The 19,552-nt window shown below is 37.0% G+C and overlaps 1 protein-coding gene across 21 annotated transcripts in view; it reads right to left on the reverse strand.

The window, feature by feature from the left end:
* The window catches only part of KIF1B (kinesin family member 1B), a 186,528-nt gene that overhangs the window by 38,804 nt on the left and 128,172 nt on the right, over positions 1-19,552 (reverse strand). For all 21 annotated transcript variants that reach the window (XM_007491595.3, XM_007491593.3, XM_056795793.1 and 18 more), the window contains 7 exons: positions 16,633-16,751; positions 11,429-11,514; positions 10,009-10,138; positions 9,714-9,876; positions 3,610-3,700; positions 2,147-2,265; positions 1,425-1,480 (listed from right to left, as the gene is read on the reverse strand). In XM_007491595.3, coding sequence (XP_007491657.1) covers positions 1,425-1,480; positions 2,147-2,265; positions 3,610-3,700; positions 9,714-9,876; positions 10,009-10,138; positions 11,429-11,514; positions 16,633-16,751 — 764 coding nt within the window. The remainder of the gene's footprint in view (positions 1-1,424; positions 1,481-2,146; positions 2,266-3,609; positions 3,701-9,713; positions 9,877-10,008; positions 10,139-11,428; positions 11,515-16,632; positions 16,752-19,552) is intronic.

The following is a 19,552-nucleotide window of genomic DNA, read 5'->3' on the forward strand; positions in this document are numbered from 1 at the left end:
CCAGTTTACATATGAGAAAACTGTCCCAGAAATGTTCAATGATTTCCTCAAGATCATGAAGAGTAAGTAATAGAGAGGATTCAAACTCAAGACCTTGGACTTCAATTTTTCCAATAAGCCATGGAGGAATTTTGGACTCTAGAAATACAAAGATCATCTCCTATTCATAAAATGTGTGTCCTCACCAAACTCAACTTATCTGCTAAGAAAGAAAGAAACAGATCCCTTAACTCAAAATTTTCTGTGAGGGCAAAAAAATCCAATACAAGGAAAACCACCTATATATCAGAAACTTTAATGATAATTCAATTGACTGTACAGCTCCTGAGGTCTAAAAAATTCAGCAAGCTACACTTGCTCTGACAAGTCTACCTCAAGATACGAAACAAAAAGGGGCTTTCCAATAACCTTTAAAAAAAAAAAAGCAAACAAACCTATAACCGTCTATCTTAAAATCAATTCTGTGTATTGGTTCCAAGTCGGACAAGCAATAAGAGCTAAGCAATGGGGGATAAATGACTTGTCCAGGGTCACATAACTAGGAAGTATCTGAGGTCACATTTGAACCAGGACCTCCCCTCTCTAGGCCTATCCAACAGCCTTTTGAAAGAAATGTTTTAGGATCCTGATGACTAAATGAAATTTCTATGCATTAAATTTTAAAATATCAGAAGAGAACAGAAACATTTGTGCTTTGTACCCACAAAACAAGTGTTTTAGGATGGTTCTACATCTAAAGTGGAAACGGTTTGGCTACTAACCATCTCTTTTAGGTACCCTCTCGTTCTGGCAGCCAGGGACAGGCAGAAAGAGAAAAGGCGGTAACGGATCAGCCTCATCCTGAAAGCTGGTGATGGCAGAGGATGCAAGCATATTGGCGTGCTCAGAAAATATGTCCAGCATATGAACATTCATATAGCCAGACATGAGATATCGAATCAGTTCAATCTTTCTCTCATGGTCTGATCAGAGGATGAAGCAGCAGAGTTCAGAGAATGAGGAAGGACAGTAAAGTGGATTGGGAATTAGGGGGTGGGTAGTGTGGGAAAAGGAAGGAAATAAAAAGAAAAAAGATAATTGAACATGCAGAATAACTTGATGATGCAAAGAAAAGTTCAAAATCATTTCAATGGAGTTAAAACATGCAGAGGATTGGGGAGGGGATATAGTTACAAGAAAGATAGATGGATGGTAAAGATTTAGCAAATGCTTAGGAAGCACACAAGAGTGGTATGCCTGGTCAATAGAACTTCACTATCTAGAGGATAAGGCCTTATTTCTTCCCACTTACTGTCCTGCTTCAGAGTCTGAGGAGATAGAGCTGCTTTCTGCAGAACATTTAGAGTGGCAATCAGAATGTACCACCCCCTAACACTATTCAGAGTGATGAAGACATTTGTACACACAGGCAACTAAATTCTCACCTGGTTTGGAGAGTGGCATGGGTGGAGGGAAGAATCGCCGGGATGGTTGAGGAGGACTGGAAAGAAAAGAAGCGAGTCAGATTCCCTACTGACAGAGAATGGGTCTAGGGAATTGTACACCATCTTAAACTCTCTTTAAGCAAATATTTCCACGTTTTCATCTTAGTATCGCAGACTAAACCTCATTTGCCTGACACTGAAATGCTAAATGAAATATCTTTTGACAATTCTTGTATATGTCTTGGCTAAAATTTTTCTAGCTAATTTTGTCTTGATAAAACATCAGTCTATCTACATCATTATTTTATCATGCTGTAGTTCCTATGTATTTTTCTTCATTCACCAGTTTAAAGGTCTCAGTGAAGGAAAAACATCAAGTATTGAATCTGGTTTCTTGGAGTTTAGGCTTCACAGGATCACTTACACAGCTTTTTTCTTGTTTGTTGTTTTTTTCCTCTCCTGTCTAACTTTTTGACTTCAGCTAATCTGAAACATAGCACAGCTGTCCATCCCTGGTAAAGTGCCTTTCTCCAAAGTCATCTTAAATGTGTCCTTAGAAAGTGAATTTTTCATAAAGCTTATGTAAACTTCTCAGCTTTTGTGACTATAGGGAAACCCAGAGTGGCTGGGATAATATTTGCCTTGAATCCCTAGAAGGACCTTAATTTTTTCTGAGAAGATTACAACTGGAAAAAAATCCTCTTGACTCATTTGGTACAAACCTGTGAAGCTCCTGTCCCTGAAGATGAAGAGGGTGTTGCTGGTAATGCCCAAAAACCTCAAATACTATAGGCTTGGTCTTGATGTAGTCCACAAAGGATTCAGTTACCTCCACTGCAATCTAGCAAAGGAAAAAACAAAACAAAACAAGTGAGAGCAGTGAAAAGACTAACAAAAAGGGCTTTTTTCTTACCTGTGATCTGAATTCAAAAGTGAACATTCTCTAAGAAAACATATCACAACTCCAAGTACCTCCATGAAGATAGTCCAATCTCTCTTCTGTATGTGTGTATTATAAAACACACACACACAGAAAGAGAGAGAGAGAGAGAGAGAGAGAGAGAGAGAGATGGAGAGAGAGACAGAGACAGAGAGAGATATGGAGAGAGAGACAGAGACAGAGAGAGAGAGAAGAAAGAGAGAAGAGAGAGAGAGATAGAGAGAGATAGAGAGAGAGAAAGAGAGAGAGAGAGAAAGAGAGAGAGAGAGAGAGAGAGAGAGAGAGAGAGAGAGAGAGAGAGAGAGAGAGAGAGAGAGAGAGAGAGAGAGAGAGAGAGAGAGAGAGAGAGAGAAGTTGAGAGCCAAAGGTGAAGTAAATTGATTGAGAGGAACAGTGAGGTAGTCAATATTCCAGGACTGGAATTTGGGCTTTGAAGTGCTTGTCCTCCCACTGAGCTGTCTTAGAATCAGTATTTGAGGGTACCCTTTCCTGTTAGACTTTACTTCTTTATTACTTTTACTTACACACTCCTTTATTCCCTCAAAGAAAAAAGACAATTAAAAACTTGGCTGTGTTTTGCTTGACAAGTTCTCTCCAGATGCTTCGGGATGGGCAGCTCAGGAGCTGATGGCTGTTAGTGTGACTGAGAGGGAAGAGAGGTGAGCATATTCACCTGCGCCAGCATGGCTTTCCCACAGGTTCTGTGTTACTACTCTAGTTAATCAGGGAACAGCCTAGCCTGGTTTTTATGGTTTTAGAGGCTAGGTATCAGTCATCAGGAAACAGAACCCTGAATTTTCGTCTTATGTAAAAGGCACAGCAGACTTAAGGTTGTTAGTATCTTTTTGACTGTGCAAATTGAGGTTGGGGTTAATAGTTCAGAATGTAACTGAAAATATGATCTCTTAAAAAACGCTTTATTTAACATGCTCATATTTTTTTCTGGGGAGAAGAAAGCAAGTGAAAAATAATATAATAAAGTCCAAACTAATGGAAGATTTCATTAGCCCCTGTTATCACCCAAACATTCACACATATACATGTTCCCTTTTGTCAGAACTAAAGATTACATCACCATTTTAGGTGGCTTCCTCTACTGTCTAATCTACTCTAGCCTTCCCTCCCCCTTTTGGGGCAGCAACTCATCTCTGAGCTCATCTTCCCTTGGTCTGTAGAAGCTGAATGGAAACCATATAGTTCTACCCTTTCTTAGGCAAATTCCAAAGAAATGAATGGATCACTTACATTCTGAACATGATAAAAGCCGAGAGGACTTCCTCTGCCATTGTTTTTTAGGGGTTCTGTAGAGAAGGCTTCATCATGACGATGTAAGAAGCTATGAATAAAAGAAACGGAGCTTTTAATGACCCATTACAGTAGGACCCTCATTTTCAAATATATGCTGTAAAAAAGACAGAAATCCATAGATATATATGATTTACAATTTTATTACTATACATGTGTATATAGACAGACATACATGCATATACAAAAATCAAGAAGGCATACATGAAAGTATTATTGAAATTAGAACCAAAAAAGGGGAAAGGACCTACTTGCACAAAAATATTTATATCTGCTCTTTTTGTAATAGTAAAGAATTGGAATTTGAGGGGGTGCCCATCAATTGGGGAATAACCAAACACATTGTGGTACATCTTGGTGATGGTATACTAGTGTGATATAAAAATGATAAGCAAGCTGATTTCAGAAAAAGCTGAAAAGACCTGCAGGAACTGGTGTAAAGGGAAATAAGCAAAACTGGGAGAATATTGTACACAATAACAGCAATGTTATATGATGATTATCTGTGAAAATTTGGCTACTATCAGCAATGCAATGATCTGTGACAATCCTGAATGCAGAATGTTATCCACCTCCAGAGAAAGAACTGTTGGAGTTGTCTTTCACATCAGTGTGTTATGGTTTTATTTGAGGGTTTTGGTTATGTCTGAGTTTGTTCTTACACCAATAACCAATATGGAAGTTTTGCATGACAATAAAAATAAAAAAATCAATACCAGAAGTAATCAAAATTCTTTAAAATTAACTTCCAGAAATTGTTCTGGGGCTTAATCATTCAGCAGCATATACATCTGAAAAATTGCTTAGGGATGGTGGGGTTAGGTGAAGTAGAGAATTGTCTCATTCTGGTCCTATATCAGTATTTACAAAATCATGAAAAACATGTATAAAATAGGTCTGCCAAGGATTAAGAGGCATCTGTACACCTGGAGATAGCTGACAGGGCATCCATTAAGAGTGGACTCTGTTCAGATGAATAGTACTCTACACTCACAGAAAATGAAAACCCTATTTCTGGGGATAAATTGGGAATGAAATTAGGTGGAGAAGAAAACAGTAGTCAGTATGTGAACTATTCTCAGAGAAAAGATTCAATATCCATTAGAACCCCCTCCCCCAAAGCAAAGTGAGTTAAAGTTAACTTTTAAAGAAAAAAGATTGCAAAATATCCATTTGGACATCAGTTTTCTGGTCTTGCGGAAAGTAGGAATTTTCTACATAAGGGACATAAAACATTGGTGGGACATTTGTGTTGCTGTATCATTCTCTACCATGTGAAGACTTTTTTTTATTCTTTCTCTTTTATTTCCTTCTCATTTCTTTATTTTCTTCCTCCCCCCCCCCCCCCCTTCTTAGCTAGGTCTAATAAAAATCAGGGATATAGTGGATATTTTACTTGCCATTGGTGGTTATTATAAAGTCCCATTGGTAACACTCAAGGTTAAAATAGTTACTCTACATTGCTCTGTACCATTTCCACTATATCAACAGAGGACACAATGATTATAATGTAATGAAGCTAGTTCCATGAACCATATACCAAATCATTATCATTATTTTACTTTTAATTCAGTTTTATTTTCAGAACTGAATTCTCTTTTACCCTTCTCTCCTCCCCACATTTAGAAAACAAAAAAAGCAAAACCTCTACAAACATGTAGTCCAAGCAAAAGGAATTTGCTACATTAGGCATGTCAAAAGAAATGTCTGCATCTGTACTCTAACTCCTTTGCCTATCTCTTAGGAGATGGGTAGCACATTTCATTATGAATCCTTTGAAATCATGATTAGTCATTGTGTTGATCAGTTCCCCAATCTTTCAATGTTGTCTTTAGAATATTGTTATTATTTATAAATTGTTCTCCTGATTTTGCTTGCTTCACTCTGCATCAGTTCATATGAGTCTTTCTAGGCTTCTCTAAAACTATCCCCTTCATCATTTCTTATAGTACAATAGTATTATTCCATGACATTTATATGCTATGTCTCATGACCCTTTCCCTAACTAATGGACAGTCCCTCAGATTCTAAAATCTTTGCTACCATGAAAAGAGCTGCTAAAAATAGTTTCGTACATTTGGATCCTTTTCCTCTTTTCTTCATCTCTTTGGGATATAAACCTGGTGGTGGCATTACTGGTTTAAAGGGCAAACAAAATATAATAACTTTTAGGGCATACATTCAAATTGCTTCCCAGAATGGCTGGACTAATTCCTGGCTCTGTCCACAGTGTATTAATAGATCTATTTTCTGATGGCCCTTTTAGCATTTGTGTTGGTCCATTTTTGACAACTTTGGGAGTCTGATGGGTGTGAGGCAGTGCCTCCGAGTTGTTTTAATTTGCATTTTTCTAATTATTAGTGTTATAGAACATTTTATTCATGTAACTATTGTTAGCTTGGATTTTTTCCTCTGAAGTCTGCCTGTTCAAACGCTTCGACCATTTCTCCATTGGGGAATGGCTGTCATTTTTAAGTTTGATTCATTTCCCTATTGTCAACTCCCTGAGGCCAAAGGCTACCTTATCCCTCTTTTTGTATCCCCAGAGCCTAGCTCAGTGCCTTACATACAGTAGGTGCTTAATAAATATTTGCTGTATTGTATTAAAATGACAGAACTAATAAATTAAACCTTTATCATAGATACTTGCTTTTTCCTAGTTTCTTGATTCCTTTGTAATTTTGACTGCATGGGTTTCCCCTGTGCAAAAATTTTTATTTTTATATAATCAAAACTGTCCATTTAACCTCCTGTGAACTTCTTTGTCTCATTTGGTCATGAATTCTTCTCCTATCTATAGATCTATTATGTTACCCTTTTGGATAAATTATGAACTCATTTTGAGTTTATCTTGGTATACTAAATGAGATGTTGGTCTATACCTACCAAATTACTTTCCAGTTTTCCCAAAAGTATTTGTTGAATAATGAGTTCTTGTCTCAAGTTGGAATTTGGAATTTTGTTTCTTTGCCAGTACCAAATTGTTTTGATAAGGTTAATTCTCTTTTCATATCTTTCTTACGTTGCTCTTGACCACCTCTCTCCCACTATTTTTTAGTTCTGTTTAAAAAAAAAGCTCTTTCCTATTTTATCCTCATGAGAACCTTGGGGGCCAGGTACTTTAGAGATGAAGAATCACTGGCACTAGAGACTAAGTAATCTGGCCAAGATATGAACTCTATTTAATATTCTATCCACTGTTCAACCTACCTGCCTCTACAACTACTTAAATCTTGTTCACTTGCTGTCTATACTTTTATAAGGAGTTTGGACTCCAGATAAAAATAAGCTTATTTTTGTCAAATTTTGAGTTTTTGTTTGCTAAAAAAAAAAAGTGAATCACATATTGTGTTTCTTGGTACACCTAGTACTCTGCATAGTGCCCGGAACAAAGTGCCTAATAAATGCTTCTTGACTGTCTGACAAATCATACTGAAGAGGTAAAATCAAAAGGGAATCTAAGATCAGTTTCCTTTGATTTATTTAACCAAGAGACTATATTCATATATATATATGTATATATATATATATCACTGACTATACAAAGGGGGGTTACAAGTGAATAAATATGATATATAATATAAAAAAATATAAACAATGTGTGGCTATTTTCAAAAAACTTACATTAAACTCACTAGTTCTAAGCAACCAGGAAGATTTGTCATGTTAATAAGAATAATAAATAAAGGTTGAAGAAAATGAGGCTTTGATTGACAAAACAAATAAACAAACAAAAACCACAACTTTTTCTTTCTCCTGGGAATTCTGGTCGAACTTATGTCCATGCTGTATTTTCCCCTGAAATTTTCTTTGCGTGTAACTATTTTGAAGTCATTTTCTTCATGTGAGTTTGTGCCCTGTCACTGCAATAGTTCTTCATGGTGAGATTTTTTTTCTGTTTCTCCAGCTGTCCTGGAATCAGGCACCAGTGAAGAGAGTCAAGGATGCCTCAGCTCTAAACAGCTCTTTAGTGGTAGCAGTGACAAACCATGGGATATGTCAGTCATAAGCATAATTTCATCTCTTCAACTTGATACTCTCCTAGTTTTTGAGGGACAGGGATTGGACCTGTGAGTTCATTTGTATAGGGTACTTCTAAGTCCTCAAGCATTTATGTACTGCATATTCTGTGCTAGGCACTGTGGGGCAGAGGGATACCTTAGCAAAGGGGAAACAAAGTCAAGCAAGAAAAGTCTCTTCTCTCAAGGAGCTCACAGTCTAGTGAAGAGACACTATGCAAACAACTGTATACAGAAAACCTTTATTTAGGGTAAACTAGAGGTAATCTCAGAGGGGAGGCACTATCATCATGGGAGACTGGGAAAAGTTTCTTGTAGAAGGTGGGGTTTTAGCTGAGACTTGAAGGAAACCATGGAGCCAGGAGACAAAGAGTTCTGCGGACACAAGTGGAAATGCCTGGAGCCATGGAGACTGGAGAAAGCCAGTGCCACAGTATCACAGAGGGGAATGAGGTGTAAAAAAGACCAAAAAAGTAGTGTGGAAATCTGTTTTTCTTACTCTTGACCCACTCTTGTGGTCAGATGATGCTACTAAACATCCTGAAACATTCTGCTTCTATGTTCCACCTGTCCCTGGAAGACCTGCCCATTCTGCACCCTTAGCCGCCCCTTGTAGTCTGCAAGCCCTAAATTATCTCTATCCCTCTTGGGCTGAAGGATCTCCTCTTTGGGTGTTTTCCAGCATGCCTTCTACACTTTCCCAACTAAAAATAATCTTTATAACTCCATTAGGACTCATCAATATCTGAGGATGGGCTTTTCACAATCGACAGTAAGAAGAAACGGGCTTATGAAGGGCACTGAAAGCCAAACAGAAGATTTTATGTTTGACCAATGGAGTTTATTGAATGGGGCAGAGAAGGGAAGAGGAGTGACATGGTCAGGCCTTCATTTATGAAGTTCAACTGAATAGAAAATGGACTACTGAGGGAAACGACCAACCAGTAACTACTGTAGTACCAGAAGCATGAAGTGATGAAGGTCTACACTGCTGGGTTGGTAGTGTCATGGAGAGAAGAGGATGCATACGAAAATAAAGGAAAAACCTGAAAGGCTTGGAAATGAACTGGGTATGTGAGGATGACAGTATGAAGTGCCAAGAATGACATCTAGGGTTGTAAGCCTGGGTGACTGAAATGATGTCCTGAGCAGTATTAGGGGAGTTCGGAAAAAGGAAGAATTTTGAGGAAAAGATAATTAATTCCTTCTATCAGACAATACCTTTTTTGTATCTTACAATCTTAGAAAATTGTACAGAACTCCAGGAGGTCAGGTGATTTGTCCAGTCACACAGCCAGTGTGTGCTAGAGGTAGGATTTGAATCTGGGTCTTCTTAGTTTCAAGTCTAGCTACCTAGCCAATATATCAAGTTGCCTCTGCACTAAGACTTTTGGGAAACCTTGTATAATATCAGTGGTTATGGAAGGCCACACAGCTTTTTTTTACTATGATTTGTTTTTCCCCTAATGAGAAAGGGTATTGAAAAAGGTAGGAGTCACTGTCCTGTTGAACAAATCAGAAAACTGAGAACGATCTGCTATTCTTCAAGTGCCCATGCCTCTTCATGCTGTGCACTACTTATAGCTCGTCTCTTTCGCTTTAAATTGTACAAGTTTCTTGTACAGAATCTCTTTAGTATAAAGGAATAAATTACTCCTAGCGATGGCGGCTAAGCATGGTTCATAGCTTTCAGACTCCAAAGACATAACATATCTGAGCATTCTCACATTAAAAGTGCCAGGTACAATGGTCTGTCTTTCCATTACCTCTAAATAACCAAGTTCTAAACTTTTGGCAAAGGTTGACTTGACTGTTAATCATCGGAACATTCATGCTGAATAGACGATGCATTCAAATCCCTATGAGATAAAGAAAATGATACCAAACCAATTGAATCCTTCTCTCTTCATCTTAAATTTCTTGTTCTCATCCCTATTCTGAGTGAAGAAAGCATTCCATTGCATGGTACAGAACTGCTCCACCAGACAAATTGAGGAGAGGAAAAAACTCAACATTTCTGCTTACTTGAACTGGCAGAATATGTCTGCATACTCTGGGAGAATACCACTGGCTTGCAATACCGTCACACGGAAAGTGAATGCACTGCCCAGTTTGAGATGCTCTCCAACCTCTTCAGGAAATCCTTCCATCACCATTTTGCCATCTAGCAAAGTGCCTGACTTCAAGTCTAGAGAGGAATAAATGACAAGTGTGTGGCTGAGATTATGTACAAATTTTCTTACGAAGGCACAATCAGAGCCTCTCATCCTGCTCAAAGGCAGAAACACCCCTTCCCCATCATCAACTTTTGTTCACTTACCTGGTTCATTCCCTCGAATGATTTCTTCTGGAGGAGTAATAATGTCAGAGCTCTGACCCTGCCCTTCCACAATCCTAAGTTCCTCAAGGGACAGCCCTGAGCGGGTCATGGCAACTGATGAGAAATCACTCTAAAAACAAGGCAAGAAGTCACATGTGATCAGGTATTCCGATACTGGTTTCTTTGAATTTTTTATTCTGTCTCAAAAAAGGATCAGTGTTTAAAAATGTATAAGTAGTGTGGAAAGGAATTATAGCTCTATTACTTATACATTCTTATTCTTATTTGAATAGTTAAAATATATTTTCATTTAAAATAGTTTTGTTGTAATAACCACTTTAAAAAATATAAAATAAAAGTTCACTGGGAAGAACAAAAGATCAAGCATATCCAGGGAAATCATAAAAAAAAAAGTGAGGGAAGGTGGTCTTGCAGTACCAGATCTCAAACTATACTATAAAGCAGTGATCATTAAAACAATATGGTCCTGGCTAAGAGACAGAAAGGAGGATCAGTGGAATAGTCTTGGGGTAAGTGACCTCAGCAAGACAGTCTATGACAAGCCCAAAGATCCCAGCTTTGGGGACAAAAATCCACTATTTGATAAAAACTGCTGGAAAAATTGGAAGACAGTGTGGGAGAGATTAGGTTTGGATCAGCACCTCACACCCTACACCAAGATAAACTCGGAATGGATGAATGACTTGAATATAAAGAAGGAAACTATAAGTAAATTAGGTGAACACAGAATAGTATACATGTCAGACCTTTGGGAAAGGAAAGATTTTAAGACCAACCAAGAGTTAGAAAAAATCACAAAATGTAAAATAAATAATTTTGATTACATCAAATTAAAAAGATTTTATACAAACAAAACCAATGTAACCTAAATTAGAAGGGAAGTAACAAATTGGGAAAAATCTTCAAAATAAAAACCTCTGACAAAGGTCTAATTACTCAAATTTACAAAGAGCTAAATCAATTGTACAAAAAATCAAGCCATTCTTTAATTGATAAATGGGCAAGGGAATAATATTCTAAATTAACTAAATAAAATTAAAATAAAAAGTAAAATAAAAATGCTTTCTTTTTAAAAGAACCTAGAAGTTATATATTTAAATTGTCCAAAACAAAAAAAAAAAGACAGTAAATACAAATGGCTCTACTCTTATTTGAGGAGAATATGGAAAAAGGAGGCAGACTAATTAAGGTTGGAGCCAGTATTAGTTTAGCAATGCCAAGCTGAGAAAATTTCCTGGTAACAGCAAGAACAAACTTGCTGACAGGAATTGACTAACACATTATGTAGTTACAAGTAGTGAAGAATTTTTGGTCCAACTTCTAAAATTTTCCTTACACATCTTTATTCTACCCCTCTCCTCCCCTACCTTAAATTCTCCTATTTTACTTGAGGTCTTACCTGATTAAAATATTCATTATCAAACGATATTTTAGCTGTTCCTGACTGCCGAATTCCAGAGCCATAATCAGGAGCTTCTTCATCAGCTATATAGATAAAAAAAAAATCTTGTTAACTAGGGCTAAAATCAAAGTAAGGCTCAACTAAGACTGAATAGTAGGATTAAAAGTGAATATTTATTAGACTGTTAAACAGACTTGCCAGTTGAGATTTTGAAAACTAGGCAGAATTAAAGAATGATCTATTGAAAGAAAAAGAAAGAACTTTAGAAGGACAATTAAATGAATCTGATTAAATCTAGTCATTTTAATCCATTGTCTAAATGAGAATAAGAACAAGCAAAATATGCAATCATATAAATGGATCAAAGTTTCTTTTCCTTATATTAGGCTAGTTTCTTTTTTCTTTTCTTTTCTTTCCTTTTTTTTTAAACTCTTACCTTCTGTCTTGGAACCAATATTGTGTATTTGTTCCAAGGCAGAAGAGTGATAAGGGATAGGCAATGGGGGTTAAGTGACTTGTCCAGGGTCACACAGCTAGGAAGTGTCTGAGGCCAGATTTGAACCTAGGACCTCCCCTCTCTAGGCCTGGCTCTCAATCCACTGAGCTACCCATCTTCCCCCTAAATTCTTAAGAACTATGAATCTTAAACTAGTCTGATTATAGACTTTTTTTTTTGTTAAATCCATTTCTTCTGTCCTAGAATTGATACTAAGTATTGGTTCCAAGGCAGAAGAGTGGTGAGGGCTAGGTAACTGGGATTAAGAGACTTGCTCAGGGTCACACAGCTAGGAAGTGTCTAAGGCCACATTTGAACACAGAGCCTCAGATCTCCAGGCCTGGCTCTCTATCCACTGAACTTACCTAGCTGCCCTTCTACTATAGATTCTTGATGTAATAAAAACTTTATATCAGTAAGACCTTCATCTTTAACTTGTGAAGCTTATTTTTACAGAAACCTAAGTGTAAGATTTTATATGGACATCCATTAAATTTCATCTAATTAAATGGCAGCTAGTTAAATTAATTTTGCATCATAACTTTATTCTACTGTGGACTACTGCTAACTTCCCAGCTTTATGTCATTAGCAAAATTGATAAAGATGCCTTTGAGGCCTTCATTCAAGTCAATGTTAAAAATTTGTTAAATACCCCAGAACTGAGCACTCTGAATCACTCTATTGAAGACTTACTTCCAAGATGACACTGAACTGATCAGGCCTACTCTTTGGGTTTGGCGATTAAACCACTTCTGGATCTACCCAACAGCATTATTATTTAATTAATTTATTTCCAAGAGACTCGATCAACAATTTTGCTAAAATCTAGGTAAGTTATGTCTATGCACTCCCTTGATTTAGTAGCTTAGTAACTTTGCCAAAAAAGGAAATGAAGTCATGCTGGCACATCCTACTTTTACTGCAGTTTTGTTGGCTCTTTGTGAACATCACTTTCTTTCCTAGCTATCCATTAGCCAACATTTCATAATAACCAAGAATCAAAGTCAAGCTCATTGGATGGTCTTTTGGTTGCTAGAGAATGGTAGGGTCAAGTGAAATTTTTTTCAGGAGTTTTGGATATATTTGTATGCTTTGGATTTGAAAATGATTATAGAAGCAACCTGCCAAAGGTATAGGAAAGGAGATGGATCCAATATAAAAGTAGAGGGGTTTGCCTTGGTGAGAGGAAGGGCCATCTTTCACCAGTGATGATTCTAAGCAGTTTTATGTTATAGAACAGGAGAGAAGAGGAAGTTCCAAGTTGTCTCAGAAAGCAATAAGGAAAGATACTTTCCAAAGAGAGAAGAGACCCAGAGTCAGGAAAAGATGGTTTGAAAGAGCCTAGAAATCCAATTAGAAAAGAATAAAAGGATAGCCTTAAGGCAATAAGAGCCCAGTAGAGAGTAGAAAGCATAGCTCATTGGCATACTGAGGCAGTAAAGTTGTCAGACGTTTAGCAAGCACAGCTCAGTGGGATGTGAGGAAGCAGACAGAATGGAGAGTATCAATGCTCCAAGTGGGATGCGCATGTGCGTGTGCTTTCTACTTCCTTTTCAGTTATAAGGCCCTTCTGATTAGATTCCATGCAGACCTTTCCCAGTACATATGTGAATCCATCCCCTGCCAGACAACGCTTGTCATTCTCATGTTTAAGCTGGGGTCCAGAAATCCAAATCTCATTTTGAAACATCTCTTTTTTGGGGGGGAGGGGCAGGCAGGGGCAGCTATTAATGTTCCAGATATGCCTTTCTGTTTTGAAGCCTGTTTTTTGAATAATTAGTAAGTGGTAAAAACATCTCCACTGTATCCTTAAGGTATCTACTTTTCCTTCATGAGACCATAATCCTCAGCAATGTTTCTTAGTTCCCAAGGCTATTGTACTCTTAGCTCCTCATAAACAAGCCATATTCCTAGGGTTTCATTCTTTCCTACGCCGTAGAACAGTAGCAGTAGAGCACATTAGCATAGTCAAAGTGTGTGGCACTGCTTTTTTCAATTATGAGAATAGGTCATTTAGAAAATCTGACAAATTTACTACATTTCCTGGCTACTTGTTGTCAGTCTTCCAGTTTCATCTAGAAATATAGCAGTGCTCTCCTGTCCAAGGTTTTACTTTCATGGTCATTCCAGGGGAAGGAGGAAGACAGGAAGAAGGGAGAGGCCACACATGGGAGGTCCACCAGCCCCAGAAGTCCACCTGCAGCAGAGGTACAAGTTTCAGTTGAAGGGCCTTTTCCAAGTTTTGTTTGTCTGTTTTTATTTTGTCAGGGGTGGAGGGAGTCGAGGAGTGCCCACCCAAGAGACAGGAACAGGGAGAGAGAGTGCACAGTACTGTACAATAAAGTTAACGTAAATATTTAAAGTTAAAGGGAAAACTGTCTACAGTTTCAGGTAACTACTGAGTGGTGATGGTGATGGGGTTTCTTGGAACACATCCTCTGTAGATAAGGGGGGGATGTACAACATTGTATAATAATAAACAATGTACTTTATTATTACTGTATGTTATGTTAGTAATGTCTTTCTGTGGATTTAATTTATCAATTAAACTATTATACATGTGAATGTTCAAGAAAATCACATTATATATGGGGGGTCAACAGGTGAAGACTTATATCTGCTGTTTCAGCCATTCATGGTAGGTCTTAGAATAGGCCCCACAGATAAAGGGGCCCTGGCGTGCTTTCTGGATGGTAGGGTTTAGTTGGAGCTCATTCTAAGCCATCTGTAGATTCATTTCCCACTCTTCCCACCCCTGTTTAGTATTAAATGTTTCCTATTTTCCAGAGTTAAAAGTTAGTGGTTGAATGCGAACATTGGTAATAGTATTGTATAATTGAAAATCTGTTACCCTAAAAAAAAGAACTACATTTCCAGGGAGCCCACTGATGTCCTGTCATTACGTATTTCCTGTAGACAGAGGATATAATGCAAGGAAGGGGAGAGTCCCGCCTCTTCTTGGGCTTGCAACCAGCAGTGATGCTAGTGAGTGGGGATTTAAAAATGGCTAACCAGCCATGGGCACGTGGTCTTTATTTTGTATCTTCTTTATTCCTGGATTCCTAATAATCATTAATAAATCTTGTAAAATATGATATTTTTATTAGAGATTTAATTTTTTTAGTATGCAATATCATCTCATTTTTATCCTTTTTTCTAACCAGGTACTGACAATGATCTTTGCTATAACTAGCTGATAATCCAAATGCATTCAGGAGGTTGATTCTGAAAATGGCTCCCACATTGGTCACAAACTGTTGCCTATAACAATATATTCATTTTCAATTTTTGTGAAATTTTTGGTGTTTTCCAGTATCCAATGCCATTCCAACATTCTTATTGAAAAAAGCATTCAGAATATAGGTGAATGAGGCTTCTGAATAATCTACAAACTTTTTTTATCATCTTTTATTTTTTTAAATGCCAAATCATATTTTCTAGCATTTTCCAATGTTTTCCTCAGTTCCACCTTCAAATTAAAAGTCACTGGCTATTAATACAGTGAATTAGGGGCAGTGGATAGAGAGCTGGGCTTAGAGACAGGAGATCCTAAGTTCAAATCTGGTCTCAGACCCTTCCTAGTTGTAGGACCCTGGGAAAGTCACTTAACCCCCATTGCTTAGTCCAGTGTTGGTAAACCTTTTAGAGATTGTATGCTCAAACTGCATCTTCAAGTCACCTGTGATCCCCTTGCATTACTCCAAACAGGGGAGGGAGGAAGTGCTTGCATTGAGCTGCTGGGCAGAGTATGGGGCATGTGAAAAATATCCTCAGATGCTGTGGAGAGGGGGAATGGAGTAGTCCCTTCTGGCACACTGGGACATGCGTGCCATGTGTTCACCAATACGGGCCTAGCCCTTACCATTCTTCTGCCTTGGAACAAAATATGCAGTATTAATTCTAAGATGGAAGGCAAGGATTTAAGGGGGAAAAAAAGGAATACAGTGAATTGCTTTGGAGGTCTTTATAATTTCTCTAATCTCTACAACAAATGCTGATACCTAAACTGCAATTGCTAATTGGTAGTGAGTTTGTTTGTGTTCACCATAAGCACTGTAAGTCAGATGTAAGTATTCCATGAAATGATGATTCTTGCTCTATCACATATATGATGAAGACAACTTTTCCAGCTCCATTCTTTGCTTATCTAAGAGGATAATTTCCATTTAGTTTCAGTTCCTTTATGTGTTATGGTTTCACTTGTAACAAAAATTTCAATGTTAGATGGTTCAGTTGTACCAGTAATGTTATCAACTGAATGACTGTAGGACAAAGATCTCACACTTTGGGTGCTGATCATTCAATGAACATTTGTTGGTGATCTAAAATTACATAATTGGCAGCACCCTCTGCCTCCTCTTCCATTTCTCTAACACCTTTCTTTCAGCTTTGAACCTATGAACTTCTGACCACTGTATATTCTTGTCTGTATCATGGATCAATGTGATCAAAGACTAGCACCTAGTGGCCAACTTTATAACAAAGATTCTCTTTTGTCACCAGGACCATATTCTGCAGTTTGGTAGAAATTACATTTTACTTACATAGTCTTTTAATCCTAAGGTTCATGGCCAAGTATGATGGAGAAATTTTTTTAAGGAACAAAAACATCTAGAAACTTATAAAGAATTCTTGCTAAATGTCAAGGCAAAGAAGATTTAATCAAAAAGCATATGGCTATTTTATGAAATAGCACTTACTGACCTGCAATAGCCTGTACTGCCACACGCAGAAATCCCCGAACTTCCCCTTTTTCACTGACGACAGCCACTCTGTGAATCAGGGGTACTGGGTACAACAGATTACTCAGGTAGACAAATGCCCTAGAGACAGAAGCAGAAAAGACAAACATTATATCATTAACCATAGAGAGAAATTGGTCTCTGAATTCATGGTATCCTCATGAATTCTCTTGCTGACCTTGTAATCAAGGTACCCTCCCAGTCTATGCTGCACTGTTAGGTTGCTTCTAAGTGGCTTGACAGGCCAGTCATTCATATGAGCACAACCAAGTACTTGGTAAAACAAATGGCAAAGACCAAAAGCATGGTATCCAGTTACTCTCTATAGTGATTATAAAAGGTGGATGAGTGACAATTGAGAGCTAAATGATCACATAGAGCCCTATGAAAGGCTGTTAGGAGGAAAAAAACAATCCATTGATGAACTTAATGGCCTCTATGCACCAGGAAGGAAATTAGGTGGTGGTGGTGTTTTTTTCCACTATGGTGACAACAAAAGGAAGAGACAAAAAGACAAAGAAATGTGTTGAGGACTCAAGGTACAGCTTGAGAAATAGATCTTACTCATGACAATGTATATTCACAATATAGTAACGATTTCTGATTAGAAAAAAATAATTTCCATCTGTTAGGGAAGAAAACTTGACATATAGAAGAAACAGATTTATAGACAGAAAGCCTGTGCAGAGGCTGAAATTTTCTAAATAAAATATTTTAGGGGGGATGGAGTGTCAAGATAAAATTATAAGGGACAGTTAGGTCCCTTATATAAGTGGCTCAGTAGACAGAAAGTCAGGCCTAGAGATGGCTAGGTTCAAATATGGCCTGAGACACTTTCTAGCTGTGTGACTCTGGGGAAATCACTTAACCCCCATTGCCTAGTTCTTATTGATCTTCTGCCTTGGAATCCATACTTATTATCAGTAAAGGTTTAAAAAATGTTCATAAGAAAGAACAAAAACCCTACCTTTTAAGGGTATATGTGTTTGTATACACACATACACACAATCACACACACATTTTCTCTACACCTCTAAATTATGAGGAATGAAAAAAAATCCTGTATGAGGATAAAAATATATGATTAGGGGCCTATATTTTCATATTACAAATTAACCAGAGTTCCCTCATATTTGAATTATTTCCTTTTCTATTAATTGGTAGAAATAATATTTATTTAGAAAAACTTTGACTCTGGTGAGATTAAAAAAACTTGTTATCAACTCGAAGCTTTGAGTAATAATTCAGATCAGCAAATAGGAGATAATTAGTGGGCCCTTACTACTAATCCATTGTCTTCTCAAGGGACACATTGGTCTTAAGATATAATAGAAAAGAAAAACAGTAAACATTTACAAGGAACTACTCAGAAATTAAACAATTATTTCATATGAAACATGTTTCTTTTAGTCTGTCCTTTTAACCCCGAAATCAAACAAACTAGGAACAAAGGCACAAAACAATAAGAAATGTATATGTAGAGATTTTTGATAGGAAATTAACTAAACAATGAAAATACTAAAAGTCAACAAACTGTATTACAGAAAAAGAAAAGGTTACTAAAAGCTTTAAAACTACAAATGGAACACAAATGAACATAAGCAACAAAATCATTATAAATCTACAACAGAAAAGAAAATTAAATTAGTTCCTTTTCAGTCTGCTCCAAAGTACAGGCAACATTAAAACAGGGAGTCTTAAACTCTATGATGTAATTTAAAATGATATCAGGAAAAAGTCAGATTAAGGCCTAGGTCTTCTGAAGATGATTCAAATAAAACTAGCAGATGTGGGTCATTTATTACAGTTAATTAATCAGATTTGAAATCTACTTTAACTGGGTACACTAAACTACATTTTGCATCCACAAGAATGAAGGCCAAAATATACCAAAGGATATACAGTCTGCCCTGGATATTTATTTAATCATATGCAGACTTGAGTACTTAGGACTTACTTTAGAAAAGAACAAAGCACTGAGTCTAGATGGTTAATTGTACTTTATGAATTACATGTGAACATATAATTGTAAGTCAGGAAGTAACCTTAAACACTATCTATTCTAGCTTTTAAAAATGATAATCTAAAATTCACTCTTTTTAAAGGTAGATGACCTCTCAGGTAGACCTACAGACACCATTCCAAAGTCACATGAGGTAAGGGCCTTCTTTAGTATCCGTCATATGTTACTGCTAATGGAAATGGCTCTTTTAGACACATTAGAATCTGCTTCACAATAACCTTACAGATGATTTTTACTGAAAACAAATGTGAATCTCAACAGTATGTATAGTTTTTTAGGACAGGTTTATCAGCTCTTTTGACTGTAGTTACTGGAAACACATCATATAGATCCTTGAACCTCTTTGGTATGTGGGGACTCCTTACTGAAAAGGGAGAATTACAGACCCAATTCTTCTAATGTTTTGAAGAAGGGAACTTTTCAGTCATCCCATTCTGGAGAACCCTTAAACCTTGGCCAAGCAGACTGAAAGTGGAGGGGCGATAAGGGCAAACACATATTAGATGAAACAATGGCAAGTTAAAATGAAATAGGCACAGTAGAACAGAAAATGAATATATCATAAAAATTTTACCAATATTAAAAAAGAATATTCAGCATAACTGGTAATTTTTATAGAAAAACAAAACACCTATTCCAATATTTAAATAAGTCAGAATATAAGCATTTTCACTCTAAACATCTCCCCTTCCCATAAATACTAACTAACTAGTTAATGTCGTGTCTCAAATATCATTAAATGGTTTATGATATCCCCACATGTCATAAGAGATGGCTAAAGGGACAAGCTCTTTTTATTTCCATATACAGATTCAGTAAAAGGCAGTTAAGACTGAAAATCAAATGGTATAATTGGAAT

The sequence above is a fragment of the Monodelphis domestica genome, chromosome 4 (assembly GCF_027887165.1).
Source record: "Monodelphis domestica isolate mMonDom1 chromosome 4, mMonDom1.pri, whole genome shotgun sequence".
Taxonomy (NCBI): Eukaryota; Metazoa; Chordata; class Mammalia; order Didelphimorphia; family Didelphidae; genus Monodelphis; species Monodelphis domestica.